Here is a 19,616-nt window from a genome sequence, read left to right on the forward strand (position 1 = left end):
ACAAGTAAAATAAAATAAAACAAGAAACAGCTCCTCCACCTCGGTTCCAACAACACACTGGGGTGAGAAACACAGAGGATGCCCAGTCCCACTGCTCCCTGGCATGTCTGGGGTGCACTGGTGGCAGATCTGCCTGCAATCACACTTGAAGCCCGATGGGTTTCTGTGGACTGGAGGGAGAAGCCATTTCCTTCCTCGTGGCAGCTGGGCAGGCCCAGCACTTTCTCACCGTGAATTCTCCCCAGGTCGGAGCCGTGGAGTGAGACAGGGCTGGGTCTGGGAAGAAAGAGTTGGCTGCGAACGACCTGCCCACCTCTGAGGTCTGGCTGCGGGGAGAGGAAACGCGCTGGCCGCAGGACTCAGAGCGGGGGGCCGCTGTCCAACAGCCCTGCCCTGGGGCGCCCGACCCAAAGGTACTTTCATGTTTCAGAGGCCAAGCTCTGTATCTATAAACACAATGTGTTTCCTTTTTCATGCTGGGGTTGGAGCTGTTATTGTCCAGCACTTTCTGTGCCGGCCCAAATGTAAGCAGAGCCCTTGCCTGTAGAGCGTCCTGTCTCCTGATGCCACGCAGACCTGGCATGGGGTCCAGGGCCCGACTTCTCGGATGGGAAGAGGCCCAGGCCCGGACCCAGGTTGAGACGTTATTTCCTTCGCATTTCGGGGCAGTTCTAGAGTTTTCCCCAGTCCAGGGGATCCTGCCCAGGAACTTCAGGGCTGACTCTCTCAGAGAGACCACTCTTTTCAGGGACCCATGGTCTCTCAAACTGTTGGGGTGGAAGAAAACAAAAATGCTACAGCTGAGCAGATGCAGGAAGAAAACATGAAGTGGATGACAGTGCAATCCTTCCCTGGTACAGGAGGCAAATCCGAAACCCACTTCCTCTCAAGACCCTCAGCACCTCCCCTGTGTCCCAGGCATTGAACAAAGCTCCTCACTTGGGGGGCCCACCCGTATTTATGGTTCAAGCGTTCACCCCTCACATGCACACCCTCCCCAATGAGACTGCATCCAACCTGTGGGGAGGGTGCCACTTCCTGCTTCTTTACACCCCCAGACCCAATACAGCCACCTGATCACCGATGGCTCCAGAAATGTCCACTTACAGGGAACTTTACTGCAGGCTTGGGGAGGAGGGGAAAGTCTTCCGGGACCAAAACTGTCCTATAGTTTTCATCTCCTAGGCTAATTCTGACTAAGTAGTAATGGCTGCCTAAGGTATTACATTGAAAATGAGTCTAGCGACTTACCTGGTGGTCCAGTGGGTAAGACTCCATGCTCTCAATACAAGGGGCCCGGGTTCAATCCCTGGTCAGGGAACTAGATCCTCTATGCTGCAACTAAGAGCCCATATGCCACAACTAAAGATCCCACATGTTACAAGGAAGATCCCATGTGCTGCAACTAAGACCCAGCACAGCCAAACAAATACATAAATATTTAAAAAAGAAAAGGAATCTAATACCCTAAGACCATTTCTGGCCTTAGGAGAAAAGAGTGCTGTGACTGATTAGCAATGTCTGCCCTGGTTTCAGAATTGGGAAGTGGTAGTGCATTCACTAAGCACTCACCACAGCCAGTCCAAGCAGGAGCAGATGAAATCAGAAGCCCCAACAACCACAATCAGGCAGCGGGAAGTGTCCACGCCTTTGGGATGTTCCATCAAATACGGAGGAGCTCAGGAAACTAAAGGAGCTCTACCTCATTTCCTTGTTACCTAAGACTCATTTATTTAAACACAGCCCCTTTACAGGTGCCTGTGGTCCTACAGATTGTCTAACGTAAGTGTGGAGCCTCTGCAATGTGTGAAAAATTGGACATGAAAACCAACACTCCCTCTTACCTGGAGGCAGTAAAAGAACAGGGAAAATCTAGAAAATCTAGCAACAGCACCAACCGTGAAGGGGCGTGAATGGGCCCTCACCTGTCACTGGACCACCTGTATCAACCTCTCACACCTCACATAGGCTAGTCCTGAATCCTCCACAGAGACAGACTTCTAGAGCCTCCTTCGAGGCTGAGTTGGGATGACTCATTGATTATCAGCTGATACAGTGAATTTTCTATTCCTCTTAGTGTTACTTTCTGCCTTTCAAGGTTCTCACCCAACAAATTTACTTTGACCTCTGAAAAACCACTCACCCCTTCAAATAACCTGGAAGCCCGCCATACCTACAAAGAAACCTTTCTTCTGGATCGTCTACATATGCAAAAACGCACTTGGACGTGATTACAGCCTTGGCGCTAGCTAATACACTGGCCCTGATGGCAGAAGACTCAGGGTCTCCGGGAGTGACCCCGACAGAGGCTAAGGCAGAGCACACTTCTCCGTTCCTTGGCAGCACTCCTGAACTACTGGCACACCTGTCCCCTGGCTGACATCTTCCCTTGTTCTCTGAGAGCCAGTGGATGCAGCCGATAGAAACACCCATCGCAAAGGAGGCTTGGGGCAGCTGCTTCAATGTTGGAAAAGGCTCAGACAAGAGGCGTTTCACTCCTCATCCATCCCATGACCACAGTCCCTTCTCACTGTCAGAGGGCAGAACTGGCACAAAATAATATAGTCAGGGCTGAACACACACCCAGCCAAGGCCTCCCAGGAGCTGGGGATAGGAAGGAAGTATTATCTCTAGAGGCAAAGAACTGACAACTGGAATAGATCTCTGCCTTCTGACCTGGGGGAACGTCACATAAATCATATAACGTTCCAACGGCAAATGAAAATCTAATTCCATGTTTATAATAGGGCTACGTTTTTTGGAATAAGAATACAGAAATGCAATCCTGAACTCCCCATGTGGTGCTATACACGTCGAACCTCAAGACAGCAGACAGCGTGGAGGCAAACAGCCCTGTGTCGGAGGACTGCCGCAGGCAGCTCACTTACTTCAGGCACTGCTGAGAACCATCTCTCCGAGCTGGTTACAATAGGATGTGGCTTTTATGTGATCAGCCTTCAAAACAAGTGCCGCTGATACTCCCCTGCTCTCTGCGTATGCAACAGCGTCACTGAACGAGCCAAGATGTGCCCCATCCACACTCAATTTTGTTTGTGTAAAAACTGCCCTTTGGTGGCCACGCCATCTGGTTTCGAAAGGCCTCCGTTCCTCGTGGAAATCTGATTCACTGACATAAAACACGTGTAAAGCACCTAGTACAATGCCTGGCCCTTAGTACGGCTTTGTGGCCTGTCTTCAGGATGCAACCTGACACCCCTCCTGGGATGGACATTCTAGATTCCAGGGCCACCCAAACCAATGCCACATCTTCTGAGGCTGCGGAGACCACAAGGGCTGATGTGTGTCTTTTCCAGACAACAGGCAAAATGCTATAGGCCACTCTGCAAGTATTAGGCTTAAACCCCGAGCATTTCAAAAGCCCTCTGAGACCTCCAGTCTCCCTCTAATGAAAGGCACTGCAGAAACCCAAGGTATGATTATCACTTCTGAAAGGAAGAAAAAAAAAAAAAAAATACCGGCTCACAAAATACCCGTACTAGAGCATCGACAGATAAGACCGTTTTATAATCCCGTTCCCCAGAGAGCCATTTATTTTGGTGAGGCCAGTGTGCATAGCAGACACCGTGGAAGCCATCAAGATAACACGAATAACAACCCAGTGGACTTTTGAAGTGTAAACATAAAAGTCTATTAAGAATACAATGTTGGTTTAATCCCAAGACAAAAAATTTACTTAATGAAAAGCACAATTCATCTCAAGAAGGAAATATCGATACCAGCTGTGAGCAGAAAATGAGGGGATTCCTTCCAGGGAACATCTGAATTTCAACCCACTGCCTTTCCAATATTTACTCTGGACATAAAGTCTCAAATACTTTTCCGAGGATCTCATTTTTCTACAGGAGGAGGAGGTCAGGGAGAAGTCTGGACAGGGCCAAAGGAGAGCCTGACAGAGCCTTGGAAAGGCACAGACGCACCCCAGAAGGTGTACCTTGACACGGCTCTGTCTTGCTTCTCGGGGCAGAGCAGGGAGCAGCCTCCGGGCCCACCAGGTGTTCATGAGGACCTCAGCAGAGACCCTCACTCCAGCTGCCACGGGGCCAACAGAGGTAAATGACAGTCCTGCACTGCTGACACACACGCCCAGCACCCACCAGCACCATGCCAACCACCAGGATATGCCACTAAACTCCCCTCTTTAACAACAATACTTCTTAGCCAGTTCCTAGACTTTTTTCAGTATGTTCCAGAGAAGTGGGAAACGGAGCACTAGGGAGAAAGGAGAGGCCTTATGAGAAAGATTTTGTGATCACGAGCTCTGTTCCACCACCTTTGAGAGAGATCGTGGGCCCTGAAATCAAGAAAGACTTGGCCAGAACTTCCCTGGTGGTCCAGTGGTTAAGACTCTACGTTTCCAATGCAGGGGGCGCAGGTTCAATTCCTGGTTGGGGAACTAAGATCCCACATGCTGCACGGTGTGGCCAAAAAGTTTAAAGGAAGGAAGGAAGGAAGGGAGGGAGACAGACAGATTTGGCCATCAGCAACACCTGTGCACACTGAGAACCCACACAAAGGTGCTTAGACCCTCTTCACTTACATTCCTAAAAACTCCCAGCTCCCACTAGGCCTGATGGCTAAAATCAAGGACAGCTTCTTATACACAATTTCATATTTAAGTATGTATGAATGTAACAAATAGGATATACGACATCACATGACATCATGTCATGTAATACAACACAATTAGGGAACTACCTCCAATTCTAGCAAGAGGTAACAGGCTATTCTAACTATTCTCCACTAATTCTCCTTTATAGGCAGACCTTGCCTTATTGCACTTTGCTGTACTGAATTTCATAGATGTTATGTTTCTTACAACTTGAAGTTTTGTGGCAACCCAGCGTCGAGCAAGTCTATTGGCTGTTTTTCCAACAGCATTTGCTCACTTCATGCCTCTGTGTCATGTTTTGGTAATTCTTTGCAATAGTGCCAACTTCATTACTATTCTTATCTGTGCTATGGTGATCTGTCATCAGTGATCTTTGATGTTACCACTGTCGTGGTCTAGAATTGAACCCACAATATCTCTAAGGTCGGCCTGTGCATGTAACTGCCATTTATTCATCCATCCATCCACCCTATGGGGAGGCAGTACAGAGGATGCAATAAAACCAAGCGTCAGACTGGAGACCCAGCTCCACCACCTACTAGTTATATGGCTTTGGGTAAACCATTTAATATCTCTAAGTTATGGTTTCCTCCTCTGTGCAATAATAGGACAATCATAGGGCCTATTATTAGCATAGTCACAGTGATTAACTGACTAAATTAATGTTAGGCAAAAAACAAGCCCTCAAGGGTTAATCATACAATGACAATAATTATAATAATTACTAGGACTATGAAAACATTTGCTTATCTTAGGCTATGTACCAGACTGAGCAGCAAATCATTTTAGCCTTCTGATTTTGCAAGAGTCTTTATCAGGGCATTAGATTTCTCTCACGGCAACACCTCCCATATAACCTCCGTCTCCTGCCAGGGATGACGGTAGCCCCAAGCACTAGAGCCATTTACAGCCTGAGGACCCCCTCCCAAAGCCATGTTTAAACAATTATGAGCATTATGTTGCAGGTACCCATGACCATGGGAGGCCAGCCCCGCATGGAGCTCATCTTGCACAGACGTCTTTAGTGTGGGTTTTGGGTTTCAGCTGGGCAACACCAAGCCATGGAATGAGTCGCAAAACGAGTTTTCATAAGCTCGCCCTGTCACAAACCAGGCAGGGGTTCAAGCTGACATCCCCACAGTAAGATTAAACAGCATGCTTCGTCAGGCACTAAATACTAACACAGCTCCGACGTCAGGGGGACACTGATTAAAACTGATGTCAATAATTTATGAAACACAATATGGTCTTCAGATGCTCTTTTTTTCAAAAAGGAAGGGGGGTAAAAGGGCCTAGCAACCCAGGTGGTTTAAAACTGTTCACGCACTTTCTCTTGAATGTACACCCCCCACACGCACACACCATGCATGGATGCGTCTTTACACGATGAATATAAACACACGTGTGTATAAGAGCATGTGAACACTGCTGATACACACAGGCAGAAGAAAGTATTTAGCTATTCCACGGGGAGCTGTCGAGGCCGAGACGTTATACGTAGTCTTGTTTTCCATACTGTTTTGGGTTTTTTCTTTTCCAGAAGAAAACCAAAATTGCATTTAAAATGAAACTGGACCCTGTTTACAGAAGTTCATGTTTATTCCATAGAGAGCTCCACCCTGAAACAACCCCGAAAAGAAAGCTGGACCAAAGAAAACCTATAGGATCTATGCATTTCTTAGTAAACTGAAAGCACCTCGGCCCTATGTAGAACCGTGTAGTCAAATGATAATACCGATTTTTTTTTTTTTTTTTAAGTTTTAGGACTCTGGGAGGGGGGTGGTGAGAGGTTAACCTAGAGACCGATGCCACTTTATCGTGTCATGTCTCATTATTTTAGAAAGGCAAAGATAGACAGTTATAACACTTCATTTTTTATCGACTCATTTTTAGAATAAAAAAATACTTCTTTACTTTGCCTCAGTTGTAAATAATCTGAGTAGCTTGACTTTATACGTCAACAGTGTGAAATTCACAAGATGGGATTATGTTGGGGGAAAAAATCTGAGCCAATGATAGTACAAAAGTTAGTGTTTGAAGGATTTATTAATGCTTTTTCCTAGCACAGTGCCCTGTAGTGTCTCAGAACACCTGTCAAACACTAATTCATTCACATATCTCCACTTCAGGGCCTTTTCATAAAACCTCGACCTTTAATTGTAAATCACTTCTAAATTGTCTTTGCTGGCTTTCTCTTTTGTGGAATGATGGAAAAATCACTAAGACTTCAATTAAGACTTTATGGGAACTTCAACCTGACATTCCCGAGGCTATATCTACAAGGTATCAGAACATCTATTCAAAAAGGAAACTATAAATAACTTTAACATCGTTGAATTGGCTTGGCTTTTATGAGATGACTGAATAATTGGCAAGATTTAAAGATACTTTAACTACTGAGAATTAAAATAACTTCAGTAAAACCCAGAAAATATTGTTAGCCGATTATTTGTCATGTAGATTATGTACTTATTAGGCCTAATTAAACTTTTTGAACAAAAAAGGCTTACTAATGACGTTAGTTAATATGTTGATTGCTCAATTTGGCTTAAAAAAAATAAAACCAGTCAATCCAATTTGTGCACAGAGTTAGTGCTTTGGTCAAAAGACAAAATCCTCGACTATAGAGATTATTTCAAGTGCATGGCCATTGTTACAACTGGGGGTTACGTCTCCACATCTAAACTGAGAGGGAGAGATGGGGGTGGGTGGTATCTGAACAATACCACCGCTGCTAACACGAATATTCAAGCCAGTAAAATGCTACCATCATAGCCAGTTTATTTGCCTCAATGTATTCACTGCGTTTTTTCCAATCAGACCCTGCTAGCGACAATGAGAAGTTATCTTTCGTATGCACATACAAACTAAAACTGATAGCAAAACCCTGGGAGGCCTTTTAAATGTCAATAAAGGGTTTTTACGCACAAAAGGAAGAAAAGAAAAGAGGAAAAGGGAGAAGAAAGAGAAGAGATGGGAAAAACCAACATTTCTGAAGGAATTGAGCCGATCAAAGGAGTTTTATTTTCGAAGACCAAAGGAGTTTTATTTTCGAAGACGACTAGGTTGGGGTGTAACCACTATCTCGCCTCCGAATCCTGAAAAGTCTCTTCCAACTGGCAACCGGTTCCGTCCCATAAAGGAGGGGGGAAGGACAGTTAGGCCTGCAAAAGCGGACACTTGGAGTGTAAAAATGGAGGCCCCGCCATGCAACAGGAGAACAGCCCTCTGCAGACCAGGACGCCTGCCTGGGCCTCAGAGCCGACCGGGCTTCTCCAAAACATGTTTTCCATTCCAAAAGTCTGCATCCACAGTCATGAGGCACAAACTATTCGACAACAACATGACACAATTAATCAGAACCAGACCTCAAAAAGTGTGTTTGTGGGGACCAGCAAACTTTGTAATGTGCCTCAGAGGCTGGAGCAATTGAAGAGACTCACACTGGCTGTGTGGGGCGGGGGGGGAGGGGGAGGAAACATCTCTAGTCCACAAAAGATGAACACCCAAGGGCAAACTGACCAACTATACTGATGACTGACATTGATGAGTTTCATTAAAATAAAATGTGGGATTTGGACATTTACATCTCATACTGGAAAAGCAGAGCACGGTCTGACTACCTTTCTCCTCTTTTTTTCCCTTTTTCCTTCTGGGGAGAAACTGATGCCTCAGAGTTTCTGCAGCAGCAAAGTTGTATGATTCAGAAACAGAACGGTTCTTTTTTTTAAGCCTCATTTCTGACCTCATAGTATCCACCAGTGCGGGTTTTGCCAGATTTCTCTTTCAGGAACTGAAACCCCATTAAATCGAGAATCTGGGCCCTTAGTTAATTCGGAACTGTTTAATTTCACCAAACCCTGAAACTAACAAAAAAATCTGGTATATTTCTTTTTTGGACCGGGATTGAATTACTTTAAAATAATCAGTAAACTCTCTTCAGGAACCTGTAGATGGTAATTAACCTAAATCACATCATTCTTTTGCTAACACAAACACCGCTGTCCAAAAGAAAAAAAAAATCTATTTTCAAACCATAAAGGACAAAAATGGAGAACGCAGAAGTGATAGTCGTCGTGTAACCTAATTGGCCCCAAACTGCAAATCCCTTTGCCATCTCCCAAGGGATTTGCGGTCGTGGAGCTGGAACTTCCCAGGAACCCGGCCGGGGTCCCCAACAGCGCGCACAGCTGCAGCCCTAGGAAAAGGGGGAGGTGGGGCGGAGGTGTATCCCAGGGTCCCGCCAAACTGAGGGGAAGGCAATGAGTGTTTGCCTTTAGATGTGGTGTTAGGGGGACGGAGCGGCGAATTTTTTGCAAAGCCCTTTCCCCGCAGCTTGGCTTCGCGCAGCGCCCTGGACGCAAACCCGAGCGTCCACGGCCAGCGCCACGCGCGCGAGTGGACCGGCTCTCGGCGCTTCGCGGGCCAGGATTTCCCGGAACGCGCCTCCCACCATCCCCACCACATCCACGCAGCGGGCGATCCTCCGGAACCCTCGGTCGCGAGGCCCGGGAGCAGCCGCCCCGGTCCCCGCCCGCCGCCCGCGTCCCCGCGGCGCCCCACTCACCCACGCACTCGTTGGCCTCGCGGGCGGTGGCGCGCTGCCAGGGCCGGTCGTAGTGGAAGGGCTTGCAGCGGTCGCACTCCGGGCCGGCCGTGTTGTGCCTGCAGTCGCACACCAGGCTGTCGTCGCGGTCGCGCACGCAGCGGGCCGCGTGGCCGTTGCACTTGCAGCGGCCGCCCACCTGCAGGTCGGACACGGCGTAGAAGTACGAGTCGCGCGCCAGCTCCGAGTCGTCCTCGTTCTCGTCGCCGAACGTGTGCAGGCGGCTGAAGGCCACGCGGATGTCGGTGGCCGTGACCCAGTCCTGCAGCACGGGCGAGTTGTCGAAGTCGTGCGCCGAGGGCCGCCCGTCCAGCGTGCTGAAGGCGATGAGGCCGCCCGAGAGCGGGCGCATGTCGGTGTGCGAGTCGGTGCACACGGCCTCCTGCTCGTTCTGCTTGGTGATGGGCGCGCGGTGCGGCCGGTTGTACATCTTGCGGCACTGCGTGGAGTAGAACTGGAAGGGCACCCACGTGCGCCCGTAGTCCATGGACTTGTAGATGGCCATGGACTCGGGCCGCGGCGAGCAGAACTGCAGGCTCACGTAGGTCACCTCGAACTTCTTGCCGAGCGACAGCGTGAGCGTGACGTTGTGCGGGAACTGCAGGTAGTTCTCGGACTGCCAGCACGTCAGGTTGTGCGGGTTGTTGAGATCGGTGAGGAAGGCGGGCGGGTGCGCCTTCTTGGGGTCGGACGCGTTGCAGAGGTGGCAGGAGCGCAGCCGCTCCTCGCCGCGCTCGCTCACCACGCAGTAGCGCGCCGGGGGCCGGCCGCAGGTGCTGGACACGCGCACGTCCTTGCCGAAGGCCGCGTTGACAAAGTCCGGGATGCAGCGGCGCGGGTGGCCGTTCTCGTCCGAGCAGGGGTCGGGCTGCGCCGCCTGGCCGGCGAACACGCTGAGCCCGGGCCCGCCGCGCACCGCGCCCACCAGGCACGCCACCGCCGCCAGCGCCGCCAGCGCCTCCCACACTGCGCGCATCATGCCGCGTCCAGCCTGCCCCGGCCCCGCCGCGCCGAGGAGTCGGTCCGGACGCCCGCCGCACGAGGCGCCTGCGGAGAGAGGGGAGCCGCGCTCAGCCAGCCCGCCCCGCGCCCTCCGCCCCCCGGCGGGGCGGCGAGCGGGGACGCGGGCAGGCGAACGCTCGGCTTCCCCGGCACCCAGCCCGCGGCCGAACGCCCGCCTCGCTCCCCCGCGTCCCGGCGGCCCCCAAGCCCGCACCACCCGCGCCTCCCCTTCCCCGCCGGCGGCGAGCCGGGGCCGCGGGCCATCGGTCGGCTTCCCCGCCGCCGCCGCCGCCGCCTCCACGCCGCCCGAGGGGCACGCCCGCGCCCGTCCGCCCGTCCGCGGTCGGCCCGCCAGCACCCCGAGTTCGGACGCGGGGCAGCTCGCCGGCCCCCCGAGCCCGCACGGCCCGCGCCCCCTCCTCCCGCAGCCCGGGGTCCCGCTCCGCCGCCCCAGATCGCGCCCCGGCCGGCGAGCCCGCCTTCGGGGCTTTACCTCAGGAGAGGGCAAAAGAGAAAGAAAAGTTTGCCCGGCCCCGGCCGGCGGAGAGCCTCTCGCGGGCGGCTCGCGGGCGCGTCCTGCCTCAGCGCGGGCTTGCCAGCTCCATGCCCGGCGCGGCCGCCGCTGCCCCAGCCCCAGCCCCGGCCCGGCCCGGCCCGGCCGCCGCCGCCGCCGCCGCCTCTCCCGCCCGAGTGACGACGCGGCCGCCCGGCTCCCGCCGCTCCCGCCGCGGTGCGAGTGCCGCCCAGCCCGCGCCCGGGGCGCACACACACCCCCGCCGGCTGGCGCGCACTCACACACGCACGCACGCCCCCGAGGGCTCCGCCGCCGCCGCCGCCGCCGCCGCTCGCGCAGGGAGTGGGGGGCGGAGGGGAGCGCGGGGGCGGGGGGCGGGGCCGCCGGGCGGGGCGCCGGCCAATAACGTCCGCGGGCGGCCGCCCGCTCGCGAGCAAAGTTTTAACCCCGGGAAAGAAGAAAGTTGAAGGCGAGCTGCCCGGGACCCGCAGAGAGCGAGGGCGCGAGCGGGTGGGAACCGGGGCGCCCGAGGAGGAGACGCGGAGACAAAGGGAAAGCGAGGAGAGCGTCCGGGGAAACCCCGGAGAGGGGGCTGGGCCCGGCGCGCACCCCGCGGAGGGAGGAGGGGCCGGCCGGGCACCGTCCGCGTCGCCCGGGCCCCGCGCTGCCCGGGGGAGCCCCGCGGGTTTCCGCCGGCCCCACGCCCGGGGGAGCCGCAGGCCGGGGGGTGGGGGGTGGGGGGCCGATCCTCTCCCTCCGGGTCCCGGGCAGACACATCTGTGTTTGTTTTCTTTGCTGCGCCGGGGTCGGGCCTTCCTCTAAGCCAGCCTGATGGCCCCGGTGGCACCGCGTACAGGGCCGTGCCCCGTGGGCAGACAGCCCGGGATCGTGAGGAAGAGCCGTGAAAGATGCAGCCTCTGCTGGCTCGCCCCTCCTGCCCGAAGCCTCTGGGGTCCAGAGAGAAAGAGCTGCTCCCGCGCCGCGCCCCCCCCCCCCCCAAGTTGTCACCGTGCGCGGGGCCTATCTGTCGGGAAAGAGGCCCCTTTCCTGCCCGGGAAGCTGTGGTGGGCTGGAGGCTGAAGGGGAGAAAAGCCAGGACAGCACCTGGGCACTGGCCAACGCCCCTCCCAGATGGCTCTGCCGGGCCTCAGGCTGGGGGCAGCCTAGACCTCCCCAGATCCAGAGGCAGCCTGATAGATACTTACTGGCTCAGTGTTTAAGGGTCCTGCAGCCCATACTACCTTTTAGGAGCCCACAGCAGCTTTGCTGAGTAGGTATGAAACTCCATTTTGCAGATGAGGAAACTGAGGTCTCAGGAGGTGAAGAAACTTACCTAAGATCTGCCAGCTAGTAAACATCAAATCCAGGCAGAGAAAGCCTGGCTCCTTCCTCCCCTCACATCTGTCAGATGGATAACCCCACCCAGTCCTAGTCTCATGGGGCATCCTTGGGGCCACCCAGCTTCTCTCTGCCTCCTTCTCTGCCACCTTAACAAAAGGGCCGAGGACAGTGACAGCATCCTTTGACTTGTCTTCCAGCAGCAGCCAGAGCACTCTGGGGAAATTGTACACTGGGCTGAGCATTTGGAATTGCATCGCTCTTGTTACTTTTAGATGAGTGAGCTAGTAATAGACATGGCTTGAAAGCCCAGGGTCCTGGTTCTGGCCCAACAGCTGACTTGCTGCATTAGCTCCATTGAGTGCCTCATTTTGTCTTATTGGTATTTTCATAAACTCTGGGAATCTAAGAAGGGGCCTCAGGGCTAGTCTGGCCCAGCTCAGTTTCTTTGGAAGACCGCCTTCCCCAGCCTCCCTGAGAGACGGCCACCCAAGCCAGCTCTTCCAGAGATGGAAGTTCACTGCCGCCCAAGGAAATAAATCCACTCCATTGCAGGACAGCCTGGATTCATACACTCCCCTGGGGTAACATTTTAACTTTGCCTTCTTGTGCCACGTACCACTCTCTACACTGTTTATTTACGCCTTGCCTTGTGGCAGAGGGGGATTTCAGGTGACTTACAAGGGTACTTAAAACAAGGCGAAATAACATAAATTAGAAAGTGAGGTGGGAGGAGATAAACGTTTCTTTTTTTGTGTTTGACTCTGTGGACTGTGAAATCTCAGTGACTTACTGACAGGCCACGTGGCATGTTAGGAGCACATGATTTGGAGCTGCAGTGTGACCTTGGCAAGTTTTGCATCTTTCTGTGCCTTGGTTTCCTCATTTATAAAAGGGGGACAATAATATCTATCTCATAGGGTTGTGAGCATCAAATGACAACACATATGAATATTATAGCTTATAATATGTGTATATATTGTACTTAGGTCATCTACATGAGTGTACTTTCATATATAGGTACAGTGAATGTATATAAAGCCAGGCACACAGTAAGTGGATGTGGAAATGTCAGTCAGTGGTCTAGTAAATCGCTAGATCTTCATAGAAATTTCAAGTTATTTAAAGAAGAACATTTAACTACAAAGAAGGATGTTCATCACGTATTATAAAATGAAAAAAGCAAATTACAAAACACTATGCCCCCCAAAAAAAACAGTAGGCATGGTATGCTCTCGTTTTTATTTTTTTTAAATATGCATAAAAAGACAACATTGTTAATTGTGGGTATCTCTGGATAGTGAGATTACAGGTGATTTTTATTTTTGTTTATCTGTTCTTGATGGTGTATAGTAAAATAAGGAGAGCTAAGAGAAGAAAGAAAAACTAAGAGGGAAGACAAAGTAGAGATGGGAATAAAAGTAAAACACTCCCTGGGATGCCGTATTTACCTCCTGGGGGTGGGCCACAAATTTGTCCCTAAGCTTTCCTGCAGCCAAAGTGAAAAGACGACCTTTTCAGTTACACAATTCCCAATGTTCATAAGATAAGAACAGACCTATTACTCAAGAGAATTACAACTATTCTTGGTACTAAAATCAGACAGGAATTTCTCCTGGGGGGGCCTCATAAAGAGAACACTGTGTGAGGTAACAAGCAAACATCCTCACCATCCCTAAACCTCACGGAGGGTTTCTTTGATGGCCCATAAGGTAAGGCAATGGCATAGCACCAAAACAAGTCAGGAAGACATCCTGAGAAGGATGGGTCTGAAAGAGACACCTCGGGGTACCCCACTCACTGCCCACCCAACTTGGTCTATTTTGGAGTATCTTCAGCGTGCTGAAGGCTTCTTCCTGCTACGCTGTTTCTGTCCCCGAGCTTTTTTTTTTTTGGCACACGGGCAACTGCTCCGTGGCATGTGGGATCTTCCTGGAGCTGGGATCGCACCCGTGCCCTCTGCATTGGCAGGCGGATTCTTAACCACTGTGCCACCTAGGAAGCCCCAAGTCCCAGAGCTTTTGATGGGTCTTGAGTGGCAGCAAGTTTGAAATTGTCCTCCCTGGGGTGCATCTCGCCAGCTGAGCTTGGGCCAGTGATCTTCAGGAAGCGTATGTGTGGCAGGCGGGGAGGACACTTCCACTTTTATTGTAATCACTTAGGTCTAAGCTTATTTTCCACAGTAGATCCTGGTGGGCAGGACTGTCACCTTGCATCCTGGAGGTCCGCAACATTCTGGGGACACCCACCTTCCTGCCACTTGTACAGTTGGTTTCATTCCAATTCCACACAGCCGCCTCGACCAAGGCTTTACCTCTTCACCTCTTCAAATGTTGGAAGTCAGCCCTCTACCATCCCTCAGTTTTCTTTCTTCTAGGCAAAATGTTCCCAGTTTTTTGTTTGTTTGTTTTGGCTGTGCCATGTGGCATGCAGGATCTTAGTTCCCCGAGCAGAGATCGAACCCATGCCCCCTGCAGTGGAAGCATGGAGTCTTGACCACTGGACCACCAGGGAAGTCTCTCAGTTCTTTTAATGAGTTCTCACAGGACACTTTGCCGGCCACTCTGAAGCCTCTCCCGATACCCTCTAATTTGTCAGTGTCCCTTCCTACAGCAGACTGGCCTTTGAGAAGACAAATGAAAAAAACAGATGTCCAAGTGTGGTGAGAGTTTCTCAAGGGGGGTTATAAATACACACCCAAAAAGGCGTGTCAGGCAGTGGGATTCACAGTACACACTGGCGTTCAAAACACAACAGTGAGCCTCCTGGGTGAGAAAGCACGTTCCCAGGGGTTTGGGCCAGGAATGCGATCGGGAGGGGGAGCCGCTGTTCTTGGCATCCAAGCCTTACCTGGGAAGCCTGAGGATCACCTTAGGAAGAAGAGAACGTGGCCGTTTCAAGAAAACTTAGAAGTAGCCAGAGTAGGAGGGAGAAAACTAGGAGACTCAGGTGTCCTAGAAACCAACAGGCAAGTTTCAAGAAAGGAGGGGCGGTGAGTGGTGTCATATGACTGCAAGGTCAAGATAAGATCTGAAAGAGTCCTTTGGACTGAACTACAAGGAAGTCCTTGGTGACCTTGACCAGTAGTGACAGAGGCGTGGTGGGGACAGAAGCCAGACCGCCCCAGGTGATGGAGTGAATGGGGGGTGAGAAGAGTAGAGATAGCGCGTGTAGACAACTTTCCAGAAGTGTGAAAACAAGTGGCAGGAAAGAGATAGGGGGATTAGAAGGTGACATGGGATTGAGGGGAGGTTGGGATTTTTGTTGTTGTTGTTGTTTATAAGATAAGGCTATTTGAACTTGCCTAAATGTTGATAGGAAGGAGAAGAAGGAGGTTGAAGACAGATAAAACTAACCTTGTAAAATGGGTGGTCAGGTGGTCTGAAAGCATCTCTTGTTTCAAAGCGACAGGAAGTAATACCACCTGCCGAGAGCGAGGGAGCAGATTTGGAAAGGCAGGAAGTCTTGATGGGGTCATTACGGAGAAGGGGATGATGCTTGCTGGGCAGAATTCAAAGACCTATTGAGGTTGGTGACCCTCTACGAGAAAGAATGCCACCCAGCAAAATCATGCCCCAGCAGTGCTCAGCGGCCCCTGTGTAGAGAAAGCAGGACTGTTGGGTTAATTCAGAGTTAAAGGGTTTTTTTTTTTCCAGGAGGTGGGTCAGAGGGACAAGGTGGTTGATGTGATGGACCACAGAGACAAAGCTCAAGAGAGAAGGCGGCAAAGACAGGTCACAGACAGGAAAGGAAACAGAGAGGCCAGGGTCTAGAGCCGTGCTATTCAAGACGGTAGCCAATAACCACATGTCACTCATTCCATTTCAGCTTGAATGAGTTAAAATTCAATAAAATTTAAAGCTCAGTTCCTTCATTGCCCCCGACTTGGAGAGTGCCAATAAAGAACATTTCCATCGGGACTTCCCTGGTGGTCCAGAGGTTAAGACTCTACACTTCCAATGCAGAGGGTGCGGGTTCAACCCCTGATCAGGAAACTAAGATCCTACATGCAACGTGGCCAAAAATTAAACAAACAAACAAACAAAAAAACAAAACAAAAAACCAAAAAACCTTTCCATCACCACAGAAATTTCTGTGGGACAGAGCTGGTCTAGCGGTTCAGGAAGATAGAAGAAGAGATGAGGTGGGAATAACTGAGGACACAATGGCCCCAAACTGAATATCTGCACCAAGGATACCAGAGGTGGAACAGAGCTGAGCTCTGGGTGACCACAAGCCCCGCCAAGGGCAAGAGGGGGGTTTCTGCTGGGAAACAGAGGGGGAGCAGACTGGAGACGAGGAGGTTGACCAGATGGTCTGCCCATCTGGGGATGAAAGATCCTCTGGACCAGCATCAGGGTTTGCTGACCCAGATGCTGGTGTTGAAATCAAGCAGGACTCTGTGGGGCTCCTGGGCATGGGAGCCTTTCTGTTCAGCCTCCATGACCTTCCCTGAGTTCCAAAGGGCAGGTTCAAATAGTTGCTTTTCAGGGAAGGGAGATGGTGCAGAGACAGGGGCCGTTGCGGGGGTGGGGGGGTAGTCTAGAAACAATAGTGCAGCCTTGGGACAGGGTCCTGGTTCCACCTCAAAGGATACACATAACAATATCTTTGAGCTCTTCTGCAGAACTAAACCCCACAACAAATGGAAGATGCTAACTACTTGATGATGCATTCTTCAGAGAAGCTCAGGAGACCACCTGAGGCCAGATTAAAGGAATACAGGCCCTGCACACACCCTGATCCTTATCAGCAACCCTGCCCTTGAACCATTGCTATAAAACTCCTCACCAAATACCCCCAGGTTGGGACACACAGTTTTTGAAGGGCATGAGTCTGCTGTGTCCCTCTTTGCCTGGCAAAGCAATAAAGCTATTCTTTTCTACTTCACCCCAAACTCTGTCTCTGAGATTCGATTTGGCACTGGTGCACGGAGGCTGAGCTTTCAACATCAGTGTCTTCAAAGAAAGAGAAGGGTGACCTTGATGGGGAGGAGATGGCATGGATGAGGTGTGGACGGGGATACAGCTGCGTGGTTCTTGCCTTAAAGGAGCAGGGGGTTGCTGTTGTTTTCCTGAAGATGGAAAGAACAACAGGAATTGAAGAAGACAACAGCTCCCCCTGCCTGGGTGCTGGGTGTGTGTGGTGTGGGTGAAGAACAGCCCCACTGAATAGCATGAGTGGGGCCTCAGGAGAAGGCCAGGTTGGGGGGTAAGCATGAAGGCCAGGGGGTGGGGTGGGGGGACAACCAGTGAACAGGGTAAGGATGCAGGGGAGGGAACATCCCATAATTGGAGGGGGATACCAGAGGGCACAGGCTAATGGTTTGCAAGGAAGGAAGACAGGAGGAGAGTCAGGGCTTCAGAGAAATGAGATGACCCGAGGGACCTTCACCTTGGGCATGACTGAGGGTTTTACTTTTGAAGTCAAACATTTATTTAATGCTTGCTGTGTGCCAAGCCCTCCTCTGAGCACTCTGTCAGTCATGAACTCATAAACCTTGTAAGAACCTTATGAGATAGGGATGTTATTAGCTCCATTTTACAGAGGAGGAAACTGAGACTTGGGAAAGTAATTTGCTGAAGCTCATATCACTGATGAGTAGAAGAGTGTAGAATTTGAACTCAAATGGCCTGGATCCAGTGTTTGGAGCTCTTAGCACCTGTGGGGCAAGATGGGCTTGGCTGGCGTCATCTGATACAAATGGGTCTCAGCCATTTCTAGAAAGGAGAAGGGATTCAGGTCTACCAGAAGTATGAGCTGTGACCTGGCTTGACTGTGTTTCTGAGTATGTCTGGTCCAGTTAAGAGAACAAACATTAAATGAAGTGGTTCCCAGGACTCCAACGTAAACTGGAAATTGTAGCAGCAGAGAAAAAGTGATGCAGGCACCTGGCCTCCCCAGAAGGGCCAATGGGGTCTAGAATGATGGTGTAACTTTCAGAAACAGAAAGAACTTGACTTAGACAAACCTTGATTCCAATTTACAACTTAATTATGTGACCCCGAGCAAGTGGCTTCACCCATCGAGAAGGAAACACATCAGTTTTCTCCCAGTGAAATGGGGACCATCACACTTACCTTACAGGTTTGTTTGGGTGATTAGAAAGATGCAACCTGTAAAAGGAAAGAAGCTGGCAGAGTAGAAGCTCAATATATGATAGCTGAGGGTGTTTTGTGTTTTTTGGGTTTTTACTACTCATAATCCTTGAATCACTCACCCTTGAAGAATTTAAGGGCCTCCTCTTATTTCAAGGCTTTAAGAGCCCAGCTCCCCTGATTGGCCTCATGGAGATTGCTCAAGGGATCCAGGTCCCTTGATAGGACATCAGGAGATGTGACTGTTCTGGAAAGGGTTTTAGAGCATGGGAGAGCAGGCAGGTACAGCATGTAGGTTTCCTGGGGTGTTGTCCATTGCCTCAGTGTTGTGTATCCGCCTCTTCAGCTCAGGCCCTCCCCTACTGCTGGCTTCTTGGCTAAGGATTCTGGAGTTGGGCAGAGAAGCCCATACAAACCCCAAATCCGCCAAATCCTTTAATCTACCAGGGCTCTTTGAAGGGGTGAAAAATGCCTGTGGATAAGGGGAACCAGCAGATGTAATTTATTTTCATTTCGAAAAAGCTTTTGACAAGGTCCTACTCTGAACGCTATTACAATAAAGAAAACGGGTCACCGTCTGGGGAAGCTTCGTCATGGGTGGAAGACTGGCCTTAGAGGAAGAAAATGAAGGGTGCCAATAAAAGGACGATTCTCCGGGGGGGCGGAGATTGTGGGGGACCTCTGAGCCCAGAGCTGGAGTTCAGCTCATTGAACATTTACACAGAATCTGAACAAAGGGGTCCCATTAGTGAAACCACCAAATGTAGAGGTGACCCGGGAGTGACATCAGGAGGAAGGAGGTGAATTGGAGGATCTCTGAAAGTTGTCTGAGTGGTTCGTGGGACACAGACAGGTTTAGCAGAAGGTGATCTATTTGGGGAGAAATAATCTGAAATATTCTTATAGGGTGAAAGGTTATCAAGTACAATTGAAAAATACTATTTTAGGACTTAAATACAAACTGTTTCCTTAAGACAGTTTCTCTGCAGAGGTGCTATTGGCTTTTGGGGCCAGACAGTTCTTTGCTGGGCAGAACAGTCCTGCGCCCGCTACAGGACATTCAGCATCCCTGAACCCTGTCCACTAAATGCCACTAGGTCCCAACCCCCACACACATGTCATGACAACTGAAAAATGGCTCCTCACATTTACAAATTCACCCTAGAAGAGCCCCCACCCCCACCCCATCCTGATCCACTTGAAATTTAGCTCAATGTCTTACTAAGGCCAAAAAAAAGTAAGAGAACTGGCAATACAAACAGGATGCATTTAGGTTTAAGATCTTGTGGGAAGTTGTGGTCATCACATCTCAAAATGTTTCCAGAGGTGCTGATGGCCCAGACAAGAGTGCCTTGATTGTGATAAGTGCTAGGAACATACATGAAGTGGAGGAAGGGACAGAGTGCCAGGAGGGGAGGGACTTCTAGA

The 19,616-nt window shown here is 50.9% G+C and overlaps 1 protein-coding gene across 1 annotated transcript in view; it reads right to left on the bottom strand.

Moving 5' to 3' along the window:
* NTN1 (netrin 1) overlaps positions 1–10,883 on the bottom strand; it is a 179,699-nt gene extending 168,816 nt beyond the window's left edge. The window contains exons 1-2 of the mRNA XM_057716091.1: positions 10,732–10,883; positions 9,198–10,283 (exon numbers count right to left, since the gene is read on the bottom strand). Coding sequence (XP_057572074.1) covers positions 9,198–10,215 — 1,018 coding nt within the window. The 5' untranslated portion in view covers positions 10,216–10,283; positions 10,732–10,883. The remainder of the gene's footprint in view (positions 1–9,197; positions 10,284–10,731) is intronic.
* Between the last annotated feature and the right edge of the window lie 8,733 nt (positions 10,884–19,616).

Source organism: Hippopotamus amphibius, chromosome 17, assembly GCF_030028045.1.
Source record: "Hippopotamus amphibius kiboko isolate mHipAmp2 chromosome 17, mHipAmp2.hap2, whole genome shotgun sequence".
Classification (NCBI taxonomy): Eukaryota; Metazoa; Chordata; class Mammalia; order Artiodactyla; family Hippopotamidae; genus Hippopotamus; species Hippopotamus amphibius.